Source organism: Hoplias malabaricus, chromosome 4, assembly GCF_029633855.1.
Source record: "Hoplias malabaricus isolate fHopMal1 chromosome 4, fHopMal1.hap1, whole genome shotgun sequence".
In the NCBI taxonomy this organism is placed as follows: Eukaryota; Metazoa; Chordata; class Actinopteri; order Characiformes; family Erythrinidae; genus Hoplias; species Hoplias malabaricus.
The window spans coordinates 45,500,827-45,515,586 of record NC_089803.1 but is presented as its reverse complement, the minus strand read 5'-3'; the positions used below and the strand labels follow the sequence as shown (position 1 = coordinate 45,515,586).

Sequence of the window (14,760 nt, the reverse complement as noted above, 5' to 3'; positions counted from 1 at the left end):
CCAGCGTGGTACCAGAGATGAGAATAGACCTGTATAATAGAATAGACCTGATGAGAACTGACCTGTACGGGGGGTTGGTCGTGTTAGTAGGCGCTCCTTTGAGGAACGGAGAGGGCGGGCGCTAACGTATGGTTTTAAGAGTCTATTGAGGTAGATGGGGGCAGAGCCAGTGAATACTCTGAAGGCCATCATTAGTGATTTGAATTTGATGCGAGCAGCTAAGGGTAGCCAATGCAGCTCAACTAATAGGGGCGTGACATGTGCTCTTTTTGGTTGGTTGAAGACCAGGCATGCTGCCGCATTCAAAAAAAGTTTGCTGGACTTTTGAGTAGCTGTAGGACATTATCTGTGGAAAGGGAGGAAAAGCAGGTTAAAACATTAACAGTATGACAACTACTTGTGGAAGGAGGGGGGGACAGAGGAAAAACACTGCAGGATTTTGTTAACCTTCTCCTCAAAGCAGGTGACAAAATCTTCTGGGGTGAAGGAAGAGGGTGGCAGTGCAGAGTTGGGTTTGAGGAGAGAGGAGAAACTCTGAAGTGGATCAGATGCTGATGCTTCCAGTCTCCCTCTTTAGAAAGACAACTTCACAGAAGTTACTTCATTAGAGAACCTGGAAAGGACAGGTGGGTAGGAATAAAGATCCAAGTCAAGCTGGGATTTCCTCCACCTTCTCTCTGCCTTTCTTAGTTCTCTCTGGTTGCTGCAGAGAACATCTATCAGCCAAGGGGTAGGTAGTGAGGATCTTAGAGGCCTAGAGGACCAATATCATTGGTTCAGACGACTGTCATGTAAGACGAACAGTTTAATAAGCACAACACTTAATTTCCCCTTAATTTGAATACCATTTAATAATTTAACCAATTTATTTTTTTTATTTATGTTGTTGTTTAATCTACTGATTCAGAATCATTTAAAAAAAGAAACAAAAAAGATTTTTCAGACTACCAGAACTTACAGAATAAAAAAAACACATTTAAGCTCAGAACACATTTAATTTTATCACAAAAATAAAGCCTGCAAGCTTTATTTTTGGGACATGGTTTACTGAATAATATCACCATCATTTCTAATAGACTCTCACATGAAAATCAATTAATCCAGCCTCTGATCCATTTGTTACAGGCCTTGTATGTGTGGCTGGTGCAGGCTACTGAATGCTGCATTGATTAGACTCTCTGCCTGAAGTGAGTCCTGCTGGCATTGTTGCGTTATTTTCTTCTTCTTTTTTATGCAGAGACTGCTGGACTTTAGTGTTTTTATTGGGATTAGCTCTGCTTAGCTGCATGCGTAATGCTATGATTAGGGATTTCTGGCACTAGAGATAAGTGAATTTTCAGACAGCTATTCTGTGTTTGGGGGCAGAGCGGCAAATAAGGCCAAGTTTTTAATGGAGAGAGGAAATAAGTGTGTGTGCTGTTAGCACTGCTCAGGCTGATAACCTCATATTTAATATTACTTCAGCCCTGGAACACTCAGGAGGTCACATCTACCAACGTATGATTGTGCATTTGAGTGTGTGATTGAGAGAGAGAGAGAAATTAATCCCAAGGTCAAACTAAGCCCAAAACCCTGCTCTGAAAGCATTTTTATTTTTCCCCATGCTAATCCTGATCTTAAAATTCACCATCAGTAATTGTCAAAACAGCAGCAGTCTTTTGTCAATGCAAAACAATTGGCTTCAAGTGACTTTTATTTTTTATTTATTTATATTTTTCCTGCTTTGGGGGCTTTAATATTACGAGCAAAGGAGCAGAACTGAGCCAGGGAAAGGGCTTAAAGGACAACAGAAAGAAACAGCGCGGAGCAAATATGACAGGCATTTAAACTGACAGTCAAAAACAAAGCTTCAGTTCACAGTTTCAAATGCCACTGCGGGGAAAGTGCTGCTTTATTCAACTTAGTTTTCACACACAAACTTCAGACAAGAGTTACTTGCACGGGAGATGAATCAGCGCCACTCTACTGCAGCTCCAGGCACAGGGACAACAGACAGAAGGAGCACTAGCAGACCATTATGACCTCTACTCTCAACATCCTGAGCCATCAAACACACACACACCATGTGTGCTCTGCAGCTGTGACCTCACACATGAAAGAAGACACTCAGCTAGGCACTTCTGGAGCAGTGGGGGAAAGTCTTCTTAAACTCGCAGGGCACTGTGTCATGTTGTATTAAGAGTTCAGAGTGCACTCCTGTTGACTGATGTACACTCTTAAAAAAAATAGGGTTTTCCAGGGATCTTTAATAAAGATTTAGCACAATGCTTTCTGTATGGAACAAGCTTCATGGAGAAACTGTTTGACAGATTCATGGAAAATGTGGTGTGTGTGGTTCTATATAGCACTAAAAAGTGTTCTTCTGTGCAAAAAGCTGGAATTTGTAACAATAGGAGAAAATTTTTGAGAGCTTTACAGAACCGTTTTCAAACAGGTGCTTCATAAAACCATATTAATTTTTTTCATCAATCTAAAGAACCGTTTACACAGTGAAAGAACATTTCTGAATGGAAACAATTCTATATAGAACACATGGTTCTAACTAGATCCATCGCCTTAACTGAAGAACCGTAGAAGAACCCTATTTTTGAAAAGTATAGTTATAAGGATAGGTGTTGAAAAATTCAACAATTTGCCAAAACGTGCTGCCCTGACCATACAGGAGCACTTTGTAGTTTTACGATTACAGACTGTAGTCCAACTGTTTTTCTGCATGCGTTCTTTTCCCCATTTCACCCTGCTCTTCGATGGTCAAGACCCTCACAGGACCACCACAGAGCAGGTATGAACTGGATCATTCTCAATGCCGCAGTGACACTGATGTGCTGGTGGTGTGTTAGTGTGTGTTGTATGAGTGTAGGAGTGAGTTTGATATTGAGGGGGGCATATTTGCAGAGACAAAGCCTACCCTATAGCCAAAATATTTACTAGCAGAAAAAGTAAGGTAATTTGTGCTTGGTAGATTATATCTTTCATGTAACAATGCTTCTAGGCATTAATCTTGCCATAAAATTGCCTTAAATAGCTGTTAATTTCCCTTTTAAATGGTACTACATTTGTAAGGAACATGCATCTTTGGGATGAGCAGTAGAGCTGAATATGTGGGTTCCGCCCATGAAACATTTGCCAAATCTTCTCTTCCAATGCCAAAGAGCTTATTCTGCTGTTGCTATTGACACTTGTTTTGAACTTCTGGTACCCCCTGATTGGCACCTGATTGGCACTATCTACAGTGGGCCCTGCTACAGTGATCAGTAGGTGTCTGCTCCAAGAATCGGCGTGCCACATTTGACTGATCTGGATAGGGCCCGTGCGATACGGCAACTTCAAGCTGGTGTTCTGCAAAATCAAGTTGTTTCATTATTTGGAGTGAGCCCAACCATCTCAAAATTGAAGGCCAATCTCTATATAATATAGTGCACACAGCCAATCTCCAGGCTCATCAGGCTGCCAGGAGGTTTGTCATGACTGCCCTTCACCGTCAGGCCTTTTTGCGCTGTGGCGGCAACACTGCACTGGAACCTGAACATGTTGAGGAACGTTATGTTCAGCAATTTATCCAGATTCTGCCTACGGTAGGTGCATCGTAGGGTCAAATTTTGGAGAAGATGTGGAAAACACTATGTTGATTACTGCACTGATGCAGTAACATCTTTTTGGAGGAGGCAGTGTGATGGTGTGGGACGGCATCTCCCTCACTGGACAAACGATGCTTGTCATAAAGGAAGCAATCTCAATGCAGAGATATCAAGATGAAATTCTGCAACCAGTGGCAATCCCATATTTCCACAGTCTGGGAACTCTATCCTCCAAGATGACAACACTTGCCCCCACAGAGCAGGGTTTAACAGAGACAACTTCCAGAATTTGGGAGTGGAGAGGAAGGAATGCGCTGCCATCGTCCTGACCTCAATCCCATTGAACAATAGTGGGATCAACTTGAGTGTGCTGTTCGTTCCAGCGTGACCAACACAAACACTTTGGCTGACTTGCGACAAATAGTGGTTGAAGAATGGGATGTCATCCCACCGCAGTGTGTGATCAAGCTGGTGACCAGCATGAGGAGGATGTGCCAGGCTGTTGTGGCTGTGTATGGATCTTCCACACGCTACTGAGGCTCCTGTTTGCAAAATGAATAAATTGTTAAATTGCCAATATTTTGTTTGTTTCTTCAAACTTCAATCATCCAATCCACCAAACACCAAATGAGTCAATGGCAGAATAAGCTGTTTGGCATTGGCAGAGAGGATCTGGCAAATTTTTCATGGGTGCAACCCACATACTCAGCTCTACTGCTCATCCCACAAATGCATGTCCCTTACAAACGTGGCACCATTTAAAAGGGACATTAACAGGCTTTCCAATAGTATAAGATTTATTGCCAAGAAGCAACATATATATATATATATATGGGGCGGTACGGTGCAGCAGGGTAGTGTCACACAGCTCCAGGGACCTGGAGGTTGTGGGTTCGATTCCCGCTCCAGGTGACTGTCAGTGAGGAGTTGGTGTGTTCTCCCTGTGTCCACGTGGGTTTCCTCCGGGTGCTCCGGTTTCCTCCCACAGTCCAAAAACACATGTTGGTACAGCACTCCAGGGTGTATTCCCCGCCTTGCGCCCAATGATTCCAGGTAGGCTCTGGACCCTGAATTGGATAAGCGGTTACAGATAATGAATGAATGAATAAGCAACAAATGTTATACATATATATATATAATATATATATAATGTTTAATAAATAACATTTTTTTTATTCCATCACATTTTTATCCATCTATTGTAGTATATATTTTCAAAGTTCACCATAGCTGTTTTATTGCAATTGCTTTGTATAATTTAATGATCAACTCTTTAGGAAACCTTATCTGAATAAATCTAGGGTTATTTGCCTATGTGAGATTATCTCAGTGATACACATATTATTACTCCAAGCTGAATTCATGCAGCTATTTTTTGAAGCTTATTCATTTAGTTTCTTATTTCATAACCATATTTATTAATGTGAACATCTCCAACAGCAACAACATTTAGCGCTGCTTAAAGCTACATTTTCTCCCTCTTCACCTAAATAGTGCCTGACTGCAGCACTGTTCTGTTTACGCTCTGCCATTGTATCTGTCTACTGACTGAGCGACCAACTGACTGAGCAGCGTGCCGCTGCGCTTATGCATTACGCACTAACCCAGGCGGAACAAAACGTAGTTCCCACTTACTGCGGATCATTTAGACAAGATCTCAATAGTTTAGTTACTTTCTACTGTGTTTCTGTTGATGATATACATTACCCTAAATGAGTGAAGAATCAAAAGTATCAATATTTTGATTTGAGAATCGATTTCCGAGAATAAAGTTCTAGTATTGGAGGTATCAATATTTCAGTACCGATCCGCACATCACTTGCTGAAAAAAGACCTACCTTGTCTGACTCGCAACCATGCCTGACTGACAACATGCGTTAACCTCGGTTGCATACTTTCAAAATAAAAGATTGCGAAAAAAGCATATTTTTTCTCTCCATGGTGTAATTGAATTTTGGGGTACAAATGCAGCTGTTTCTAATTTTTCTTCATCTCCCCAACTCTGTACCACCACAATATGATTAGTGATGCAAGTGGCTCTGGATAAGAGCATCTGTTAAATTCTGTGTTTTGGGGTGAGAGTACTCATATTTATCAAACTTGAGAACATTTAAACACTATTTTTATTACATTACATTGCATTTTACGTGTTTACGTGCTAAAGGTACAGAGTAGGAATCCACAAGGCTGAGGTGTCAGAACATTAGCATACGATTATCTTAAAGGAGCAATCTGTAATACTGACACCAAGTGTTTAAAATTGGAACTACAATACAGATTCAAAATCATGGAGAGAGTCTGCCTCTTCACCCGCCTCTCCAGATGCCACGCTTGACCAGGTTGCCAGTTTTAGGAAAACAGAACTAAACGAACAAGCAAGAAAAGATCTTTGGGGCATCCTTACTCCTTAATTTGTTTAAAACACACATCAATCTGCCTCAATATATTTAAAACAATCAAACTCTGGTATTTACAAAAAAAATATCATATAAAGCACAGTAAACCTTTAAATTGTCACTGTCCTTCACTTTATTTGCATAAAACAAACTATGGCATATGTACCTTTAATCTATACATAGACATATGTACTTGATGACTTCTGAAGAAAAAAAAAAAACTATGTGTATATATATATATATATATATATATATATATATATATATATATATATATATATATATATATTTTTTTTTTTTTTTTTTCTTTTTTTCTTTCACAAGTGACATGTTTAGGAAAAAGACGGAAGTGTGACACCCTCTCACATCCAAAGACACTGTCACAGTTTTTAATCACAAATTATCATTTTGCAAAGATTTAGAAACTTGCAGGTTCACTAATTGCAAGACTGCAACTAGATTCCTCAGTCTCAGAAAAACTGTCACTGTGGTTGTACCCTCAGTACATATTCAGCATGTTTCGTTAAGGGATCATAGCTTAAGGAAACATTCAAAGCTAAAACACTTTTTGAGGAGTGCCCAGTCCGGAGTGGAAATCCTGTGATCCAATTTTAAACACTGCTTAAAGTTTCTGTTTCAATTAATTTTATCCAGCAGATAAATGTCCTGAATAAAGAATTCAAGAAAAAAAATATTCATTTTAGCTGGGGCAACAGGGACTGGTTGATGTGCCATTGTAATCTCAGTCAAAACGATTTAGAATATAAGATCTACAACACATTATATGGTGAATAAAGGGAAATATAATTGCACATCAGGGGTAGCACAGTCATGCTACAGGTAGTGTCGCTGTCACAAAGCACCAGGGTCCTGAGGTTGTGGGTTCAAGCCCTTCTCTGGGTGACTCTGGGTGAGGAGTTTGGTGTGTTCTCCCTGTGTCTGCATGGGTTTCCTCCAGGTGCTCCGGTTTCCTCCCATGGTCCAAAAACACACGTTGGTAGGTGGATTGGCGACTCAAAAGTGTCAAAATAGGTGTGAGTGTGTATCGCTCTGTGAAGGACTGACACCCTCTCCAGGGTGTGTTCTCATCCTGCGACCAGTGATTCCGGGTAGGCTCCGGACCGATGGTTACAGACAATGAATGAATGAATGAATATCTTTGCCTTTCTATTCAAACCTGTACAAAACCCATGTAGGTAGAGAATGGATTCATCAAATATTTATAACAACAGGTTTCTTTGCTCCATGGCATCTGCTTAGCAAGCTATAAGACTCTTAATACAAGCGTATTTGAGACAAGCTCTCGGAAGTCTTAAAGGGGACATGTTATACAATTTTTCACAAGTTAATACAGATCTTTAGAGGTTTAATGGAATGCTTGTGAAAAAGATTCAGCATCATTCTCACCCTGCCTTGTTCAGAAGGATCAATTTCTGTCTGTTTCTTTAAATGAGAACAAGCCACAGTTTACACAATGTAAGGACCCAGTAGGGTTATTTATTTATTTATATTTATATGTGTGTTTGATTCTCTTTTTCTATTTGAATCATTTTCAACTACAACACGTTTTTATCAAAAAGTAATCTTACCTAGTGTTCCTTTAAGGCTGATTTTTCAAGCTGGGTAAGTGTCAGAAATTCACATATTCACCCACAAAGAATGGACTATATTTTATAGGTATTGTATAAATTCTGGGAATTTTTTAGACAAATATATTAGAAATCAATTTAATACCAAGCTAGATCTATGCAGAAATATCATTTTAAATGATATTCAGTTTTCAGTTAATGTGATTTTACTATCTAATTTAATTGTGTCACTGAAGATATAACCCTTGGAATTTGCTTCGTATCATCAGCACATCCATTTTTTCTTTCTAGATAATATTCATAAAACTCATCAACTGCTGTGAGCGCCAGTGAGAAATGCAGCAGGACGAGTGTAGATCAATTCAGCAGCACACTGTTCAGATTTGAATTCATATGCAGACTTTTCAAGCTGGCAACTAAGCTGCATGTAATTTGAGTTAGCCCACGCTATACACACTTTCTTTCCATATACCCTCTAACCACTTGCTCTAGCTCATAATAACAGACGAACCCAAAGGTCAAGATGACTGGTTGTTCTACTACCATCATTTACACTTAGAACTACACTTAGAATTAGTTCTTTATCATATTTTGAGTGATGAATCACAGGTGAGTGGTAATTGCACACACATCTTATTCACAATTCTCTGCATTCTGTTTTGATAAGCACCCTCTTTAACTGGGCTCATTTTCTTTCTGTTCATTAAAGAGGATTTCTCGCAGAGTGTGGGGTATGCCCTACTGCATAATACATTCACACATTATTCTAAGGGAGAAAGAATTAAAGTATATCTCTGTATCTCTCTCTCTCTCTCTCTCTCTCTCTCTCTCTCTCTCTCTCTCTCTCGCTCTCTCTCTCTCTCTCTCCCCCCTCTCTTTCATATGTAGGTGTGCAGCCTTGTGAGCCCTGCTCCTCGTGGACTGTAGAGCTACATCTGAGGCAAGGACAGATGGATGGGATAAACTTAACATTCTGGAACGCCTCCGAGGGCAATGGCACAGATCCGGTGGAAGAGACGAGCCCCTACAAGACGGTGGAGGTGGTCTTCATCGTTCTTGTGGCAGGCTCGCTTAGCCTGGTCACTGTGATCGGGAACATCCTGGTCATGCTCTCCATCAAGGTCAACAGAAGCCTGCAGACAGTCAACAACTACTTTCTGTTCAGTCTTGCGTGCGCTGACCTCATCATTGGTCTCTGCTCCATGAATCTTTACACTGTTTATATTGTGATCGGCTACTGGCCGCTGGGGCCGGTGGTGTGCGACCTGTGGCTTGCTCTGGACTACGTGGTGAGCAACGCCTCGGTCATGAACTTGTTGATTATCAGTTTTGACCGCTACTTTTGCGTCACTAAACCACTGAGCTACCCAGTCAAGAGGACCACAAAGATGGCAGGGATGATGATCGCCGCTGCCTGGGTGCTGTCCTTCATCCTATGGGCTCCTGCCATCCTCTTTTGGCAGTTCATAGTGGGCGGTCGTACCGTGCCTGAGAGAGAGTGCTATATTCAGTTCTTTTCCAATGCTGCTGTCACCTTTGGCACAGCCATCGCAGCCTTCTACTTACCCGTCATCATCATGATGGTCTTGTATTGGCAGATCTCCCGTGCCAGCAAGAGTCGAGTGAAGAAGGACAACCGCAAACCTTCAGGAGCCAACCTTGGGACAGCTTTGCCCAGCCAGGCCCGCAGCAATTTGCCCACCAAGCCTGAAAACAACAACGTCATGCTAGAGGACCCTGACAAGGGTCAAATGCAAAGCACAGAGGAGGTGACCAACCAGCACAACAGTAAGCTGCAGAATGGAAAAGGGCCATCCACTGCCAGTGGGGAGGGTGAGAATGGGGCCAGGGAAAACTGCATTCCTGTGGAAGAGAAAGAAAGTTCCAACGACTCCACTTCTGGGAGCGGGGCGGCAGCAAATCAGAAGGAGGAGGAGGCGGTACCTTCTAGAGCCAATGACAGTCAAGCTCCTCCAAGGCAGTGCACCAAAGCAGGGGGCTCCAAACTCACCTGTATCAAAATCGTCACCAAGTCACCCAAGGGAGACTGCTACACCCCCTCCAGTACCATGGTGGAGATCGTGCCAGCGACAGAGAAGCAAAACCATGTGACACGGAAGATTGTAAAGATGACCAAGCAGCCCCCCAAGAAGAAGAAAGCAGCTCCATCCAGGGAGAAGAAGGTGACCCGCACCATCATGGCCATCCTGGTGGCCTTTGTGGTCACATGGACACCCTACAACGTGATGGTCCTCATCAACACCTTCTGCTCCAGCTGCATCCCCAACACGGTGTGGACCATTGGATACTGGCTCTGCTACATCAACAGCACCATCAACCCGGCATGCTACGCCCTCTGCAATGCCACCTTCAAAAAGACCTTCAAACAGCTCCTGCTCTGTCAGTATAAGAACATCCGCTCGGCCAGATGAGCTCCACTGGGGCCCTCAAGTGGGAATGAATGAATGCTTGTGGAAAGATGGGCGTATAGTACATTCATTATCTGTGCAGTGAATGGGAGCATAAGTGTGGCAACTGAGTGCATCCATGTTTGATGTATTTCTGTATTGTGAGGTTTGTTTTCAATAACCTGTTGTAGCACTTTACACATCAAAGCGATTGCAACTCAGAGAGAATAATAATACTGCAGGCTTTGCATACAGACCAGGAAAGGTATTACTGAGATAATAAAAAAAAGTTAATTATAAATATTAAATATTATGTAATACTTCACTAAATGAGAACATTATAATGCCAGTGATACTAGAAAGCATTTGCAAGACAGTAGTTTGTAATTAACAGGCTGCTATATAAGACATTACTAAGCTGTAGCTAAACAAAGTAAAGCACCTTCAGAACACACTTTATTTTGGCTTGTTAAGCCTTATTAAAGTGTGTTCTAAAAGATACTTTAGTTGTTTTTTACTAAAGTATTAACTTTTAACTAGGGTGAATTAAACATTTTAAAAACATAATAAGTTGTAGACAAAAAATAGGCTACTGACTGTGCTCTTAAAAGACTGAGATTTCACTGAGATAAAAACACAAAAAATATTTAGAAAGTGTATATTACTCATGTCTTATTCCTTAATTAATAAGTAATAAGCAGCCTATTTTTACCAATTACTGGCTACTTAAGGCACACTAAGCACATTACAAGTCTATTATACTTGCAACAATGCTGAAGTGTTACCAAATACTGTATCAAACTATTACAGAAAATAGTGCTTTATATACTGATATATACAAAAGTAAATTTATTTGTCGAAAATATATCAGTGAGGAACATGGCAGAAACTCAATGTTTAATCTAAACAGTACAAGTAGCTGACCTCAGAATTGATTTGAGGGTGCAGTATTAAAAATAGAATCTGCGCTCTTCCGTTCTACACTGATTAAAGGGACAATAGGGCTGACTGAACACTCAAACCTAGAGTTTGGATTTCAGTATAAAATAATAATGTACATACTTGTATATAGCCATGTACAATATATGTTGTTTGGCAGTGTTTATTGGGTGGGGTTAGGTAGCAGGGTAAAGTGTGTGTGTGTGTGTGTGTGTGTGTGTGTGTGTGTGTGTGTGTGTGTGAGAGTGAGTGTGTGTGTGTCAGTCCACACATACAAATGCATATGTGCATTTTAGGGCCCAGACACACCAAACCTTGGTAGTGCCAATTGATTAATAACCCCCTTCCTTCAGCTCACCATAGCCTCATCACCTTTGAAAAATTTTATGCAAACACACCACGAAAAAACATCAGTTGATGAGCAGCTCACACTCAGTTCATGCCTTGCAGCGCTGTACAGTAGGAGGATCTTAATCTGTAAATCTTAAAAAGTATAGCATATGATGTAACGAGTATATATTTGTATATGTGAAAGTAATATTAGCTCCAGTTGGATAAGTAATGGCTGGCTACTTTAGGTGAATAATTATTTGGCATATGTTCATAATAATGATAGAAGAGAAAAAAAATCCATTTGTAGTCCCTGATTTATTATATAGCTGCCAATTTTGTGTGTTTAGTTATAAAAGCAATTTTTATTCACTTGTTGGTTATGATATTCAAACACTGCTCATAAACTCAAACCACATCTCTGCTGATAAATGGTCAGCGTGGTTTGTTTGCTGTAGAAGGTAACCCCACTAACCTCAGGGCCACAGAATGGGGTTCAAATTCCAGTTCAGACAGGAACACCACATAACCATTAAGAGTCCTTGGGCATGATTTCTCGTATTCCAATAGCTTACCTTTGTAAAAGAATTAAATAAAAGAAAGAGTACCTGACAAATACTAATATATATATATATTTTTTTTTTTTTTTTTTTTTACTTTGCTACTTGTATCATTTTGTCTTTCAGAGAGTCATTTGCTTTGTTTCTTTCTTTCCTTTGTATGCTGGTTCTCGGTTCTCTCTCATGGCTTCACTCATCCAAAACAGAGCTGACAAGAGCAGACAAAATCCACCCAGAACCAATGGAGCAGGACCCCCTGCACAAACTACGTGCAATGGTCAGCTGATATTTAACAGTCAACAGTGGTCTTGGTGTGTCCAGGCATTTAAATGGACAGTGTGGTAGGAAACATGAATGAGAGTACTACACTTAATCTACTTATAGGCTTTATGGTAATGATTGCAAGATGATGTATGACTGCCAAAAGGCTGTTTCTATTGGCACTTTTCCATTGCATGGTACCTACTCAACTTGAATAAGCTCTACATGCTTTTCAGTCCCTGGTCCCTGCTTGCTTTTCCCCTAGCACATGATGAAGTCCCAAAAACTATCTCTAACAGGAACTGCGTGCTTTGGAAATCACAGATATAAGCGCTGTTTCCTTGTAGCACTGTTCAGCTTTTACTGAGTTTTTCATCGGCCGTCAATCACAAAAGACCAAGGCATAATATTTACAAACTGTCATTGTAAGTCAGATAAAACCAAATGTGACTGCTGCTGTAACTTGGAGATTTTACAGTTAGTTTGTGTTGGAAGTCTGTATTTGTCAAGTCACTCTGGACAGTCAGTGCTCAGCAAGCTTTAAACACCGTGTTTAGTCCATACTCAGCTTGCTGGGAACCACAAGTGAGCAAGGACTAAAAAAGAGTACCATTCAGTAGAAAAGAAGTGTTACTGTGTGTGTGTGTGTTTCTATGTGTGTGTGTGTGTGTGTGTGTGTGTGTGTGTGTGTGTGTGTGTGTGGTTTGTGTAGCAGTACTGGCTCAGACCTGAGAGAGCTATTGGAGAGCCACTCTGCCATATCCACATGTAAGTTGAGTGCTCAGGCCTCCAGAGATGCAAATTAAAAGCTTTTAAAATGATGATGGAGGAGCAGGGTGAAGAGACTCTTTAATACCAAGCCATTATCATGGGCTTGGGATTTTCTACTTTGGTTTTTTCATAACATATTGTGGGCAATTTTGTGACCCTGTGTCAAATGGGGGCACAGAAACAAAACAAAAAAAGTCTAGAAATAATGCACTGAATTTAGTGCCAATTTGTCTTCGCTTGCTACAGACCCACAAGATGTTACCCATGTCTTCAAGAGACTTTTAACATGGATCCTACTTCAAAAATCAGCCTTCTCATGAAATATGCAGATATGCAAATGAGCGCCTATGCTAGCATGCCGGCAGGAGGGTTTTCATTCATGAAGGCTGCAAGTGGCTGAGGCATACAGCCAGGCTTGCAGGGAACCTGTGACTTTCTCTTTCTCTGTATGTAACAATACGCAAAAGTCTAGGAACTTGGGACTGAGTGCAGACTAAATGGTGCAGAGTCTATGAATAAATGTGTGTGTGTCTGTGTGCGGAATATGTATTAAGAGAAGTGGTGTTCATGTTGGCTTGAGTTTGAATGGTGCGTCGAGAGAATGGTGTGATTGTATTAGTATTGCATAGAGTGCAGTGTTTCACAGTAGTGTGGCTGGTTATCCACAGAGGTGTTGAGTTAGAATGAAGAGTGTGACTGCAGTGGTTTTGGACAGAGGGAAGATTTTGACCCAGAGGTGTTGGGAAGAGTGACAGTATTGAGTCCAGTGGTGTTAAGTAGAGTGATAGGCTGTATCCCAAATGGCGTACTACAATATTGCATCCACTGTCAGAAAAACAGTCACTGTGGTGGTACCTTTTGCTGCCTCTAGTGGTACCTTCAAGGGTACATATTCGATACCTTTTGATAAGGAACCTTATTATTGTACCTTAAAGTTAGGTTGGCATTTCATATGCCCCATTTAATCTCCAGGACGTATATTATGTTCTTTAATTTTACACAGTTCTATAATGAAAGATTGAAAATTATGGTTCTACAAGGGTTCTTTATTAATAGGATTTTTTTTCTATATAGAACCATGAGCATGTGAGTCAGCTGCATTATTAATATAGTGCATTTTCTATCAATCTGTAGAACCCCGTCACAACGCAAATAACACTTTTATCAGGCAAAAGGTTCATTAAGTGTTCAGGGTTCTGTATAGAACCATTTTCTTTAATAAAGGACCCTTCCAGAACCATAAATTTTATGTGTACATGTACTCTTCATACGTTTAGTGTCAATAATGTACCTCTACCATACATACTCCAACCTGCATATTGCCCACTGTATGTAGTATGCAGTACAGTAACAAGTTGTGACAAACAGTGTAGGGTAATACATTCCCTCACATTTACATTCTCCTCAGCTGTATTTGCCTGCAACTAATGTGATCACTACTGTAGCTTGCAAACTAGCAAATGGCTAGTTTTTGCTGGATGTCTGCATTTTGTTCTTTAGACAAGTCTCTTTAGCCAATCAGTGATCTACAATGTTCACACATCACGTTTAGTCCCTATTCGGCTTGCTTGGAACCAGGAGTGAGCCAGGACTACAAAAAAGTACCCAATTCAATGTACAAAATTTGTCTAATAGAAAAGCAAAAGAGTCAAGTAGAGTAGGTAGTGTGTTCTGAGGGTAGTGTTGTTGGGTAGACAAAGGCAAAGGGCCTGATTGTATTGGTGTTGCATCAGGTGTAGTGTTTGATTTTAGTGGCTTTGGGTAGAGTGAAAGGTGATTGTTACTGGTTACAACTCAAGGCTCTTCTGTAACAATTCAAAAAGTGCTGGGTATGAGTGCAGACTAAACAGTGGCCAATGTGTGAGTGTGTGTGATGCATATGTATGAACAGAGGTGGTGCTCATGTTGGCTCAAGTTGCATCACCTGA

General features: G+C 40.7%; 1 protein-coding gene across 2 annotated transcripts in view; it reads left to right on the top strand.

Annotated features, from left to right (window-relative positions):
* Positions 1-11,785, top strand: part of chrm2a (cholinergic receptor, muscarinic 2a) — a 232,631-nt gene extending 220,846 nt beyond the window's left edge. For both annotated transcript variants that reach the window (XM_066668973.1, XM_066668974.1), the window contains one exon: positions 8,452-11,785. In XM_066668973.1, coding sequence (XP_066525070.1) covers positions 8,514-9,995 — 1,482 coding nt within the window. In that variant the 5' untranslated portion in view covers positions 8,452-8,513 and the 3' untranslated portion in view covers positions 9,996-11,785. The remainder of the gene's footprint in view (positions 1-8,451) is intronic.
* Positions 11,786-14,760: the final 2,975 nt, after the last annotated feature.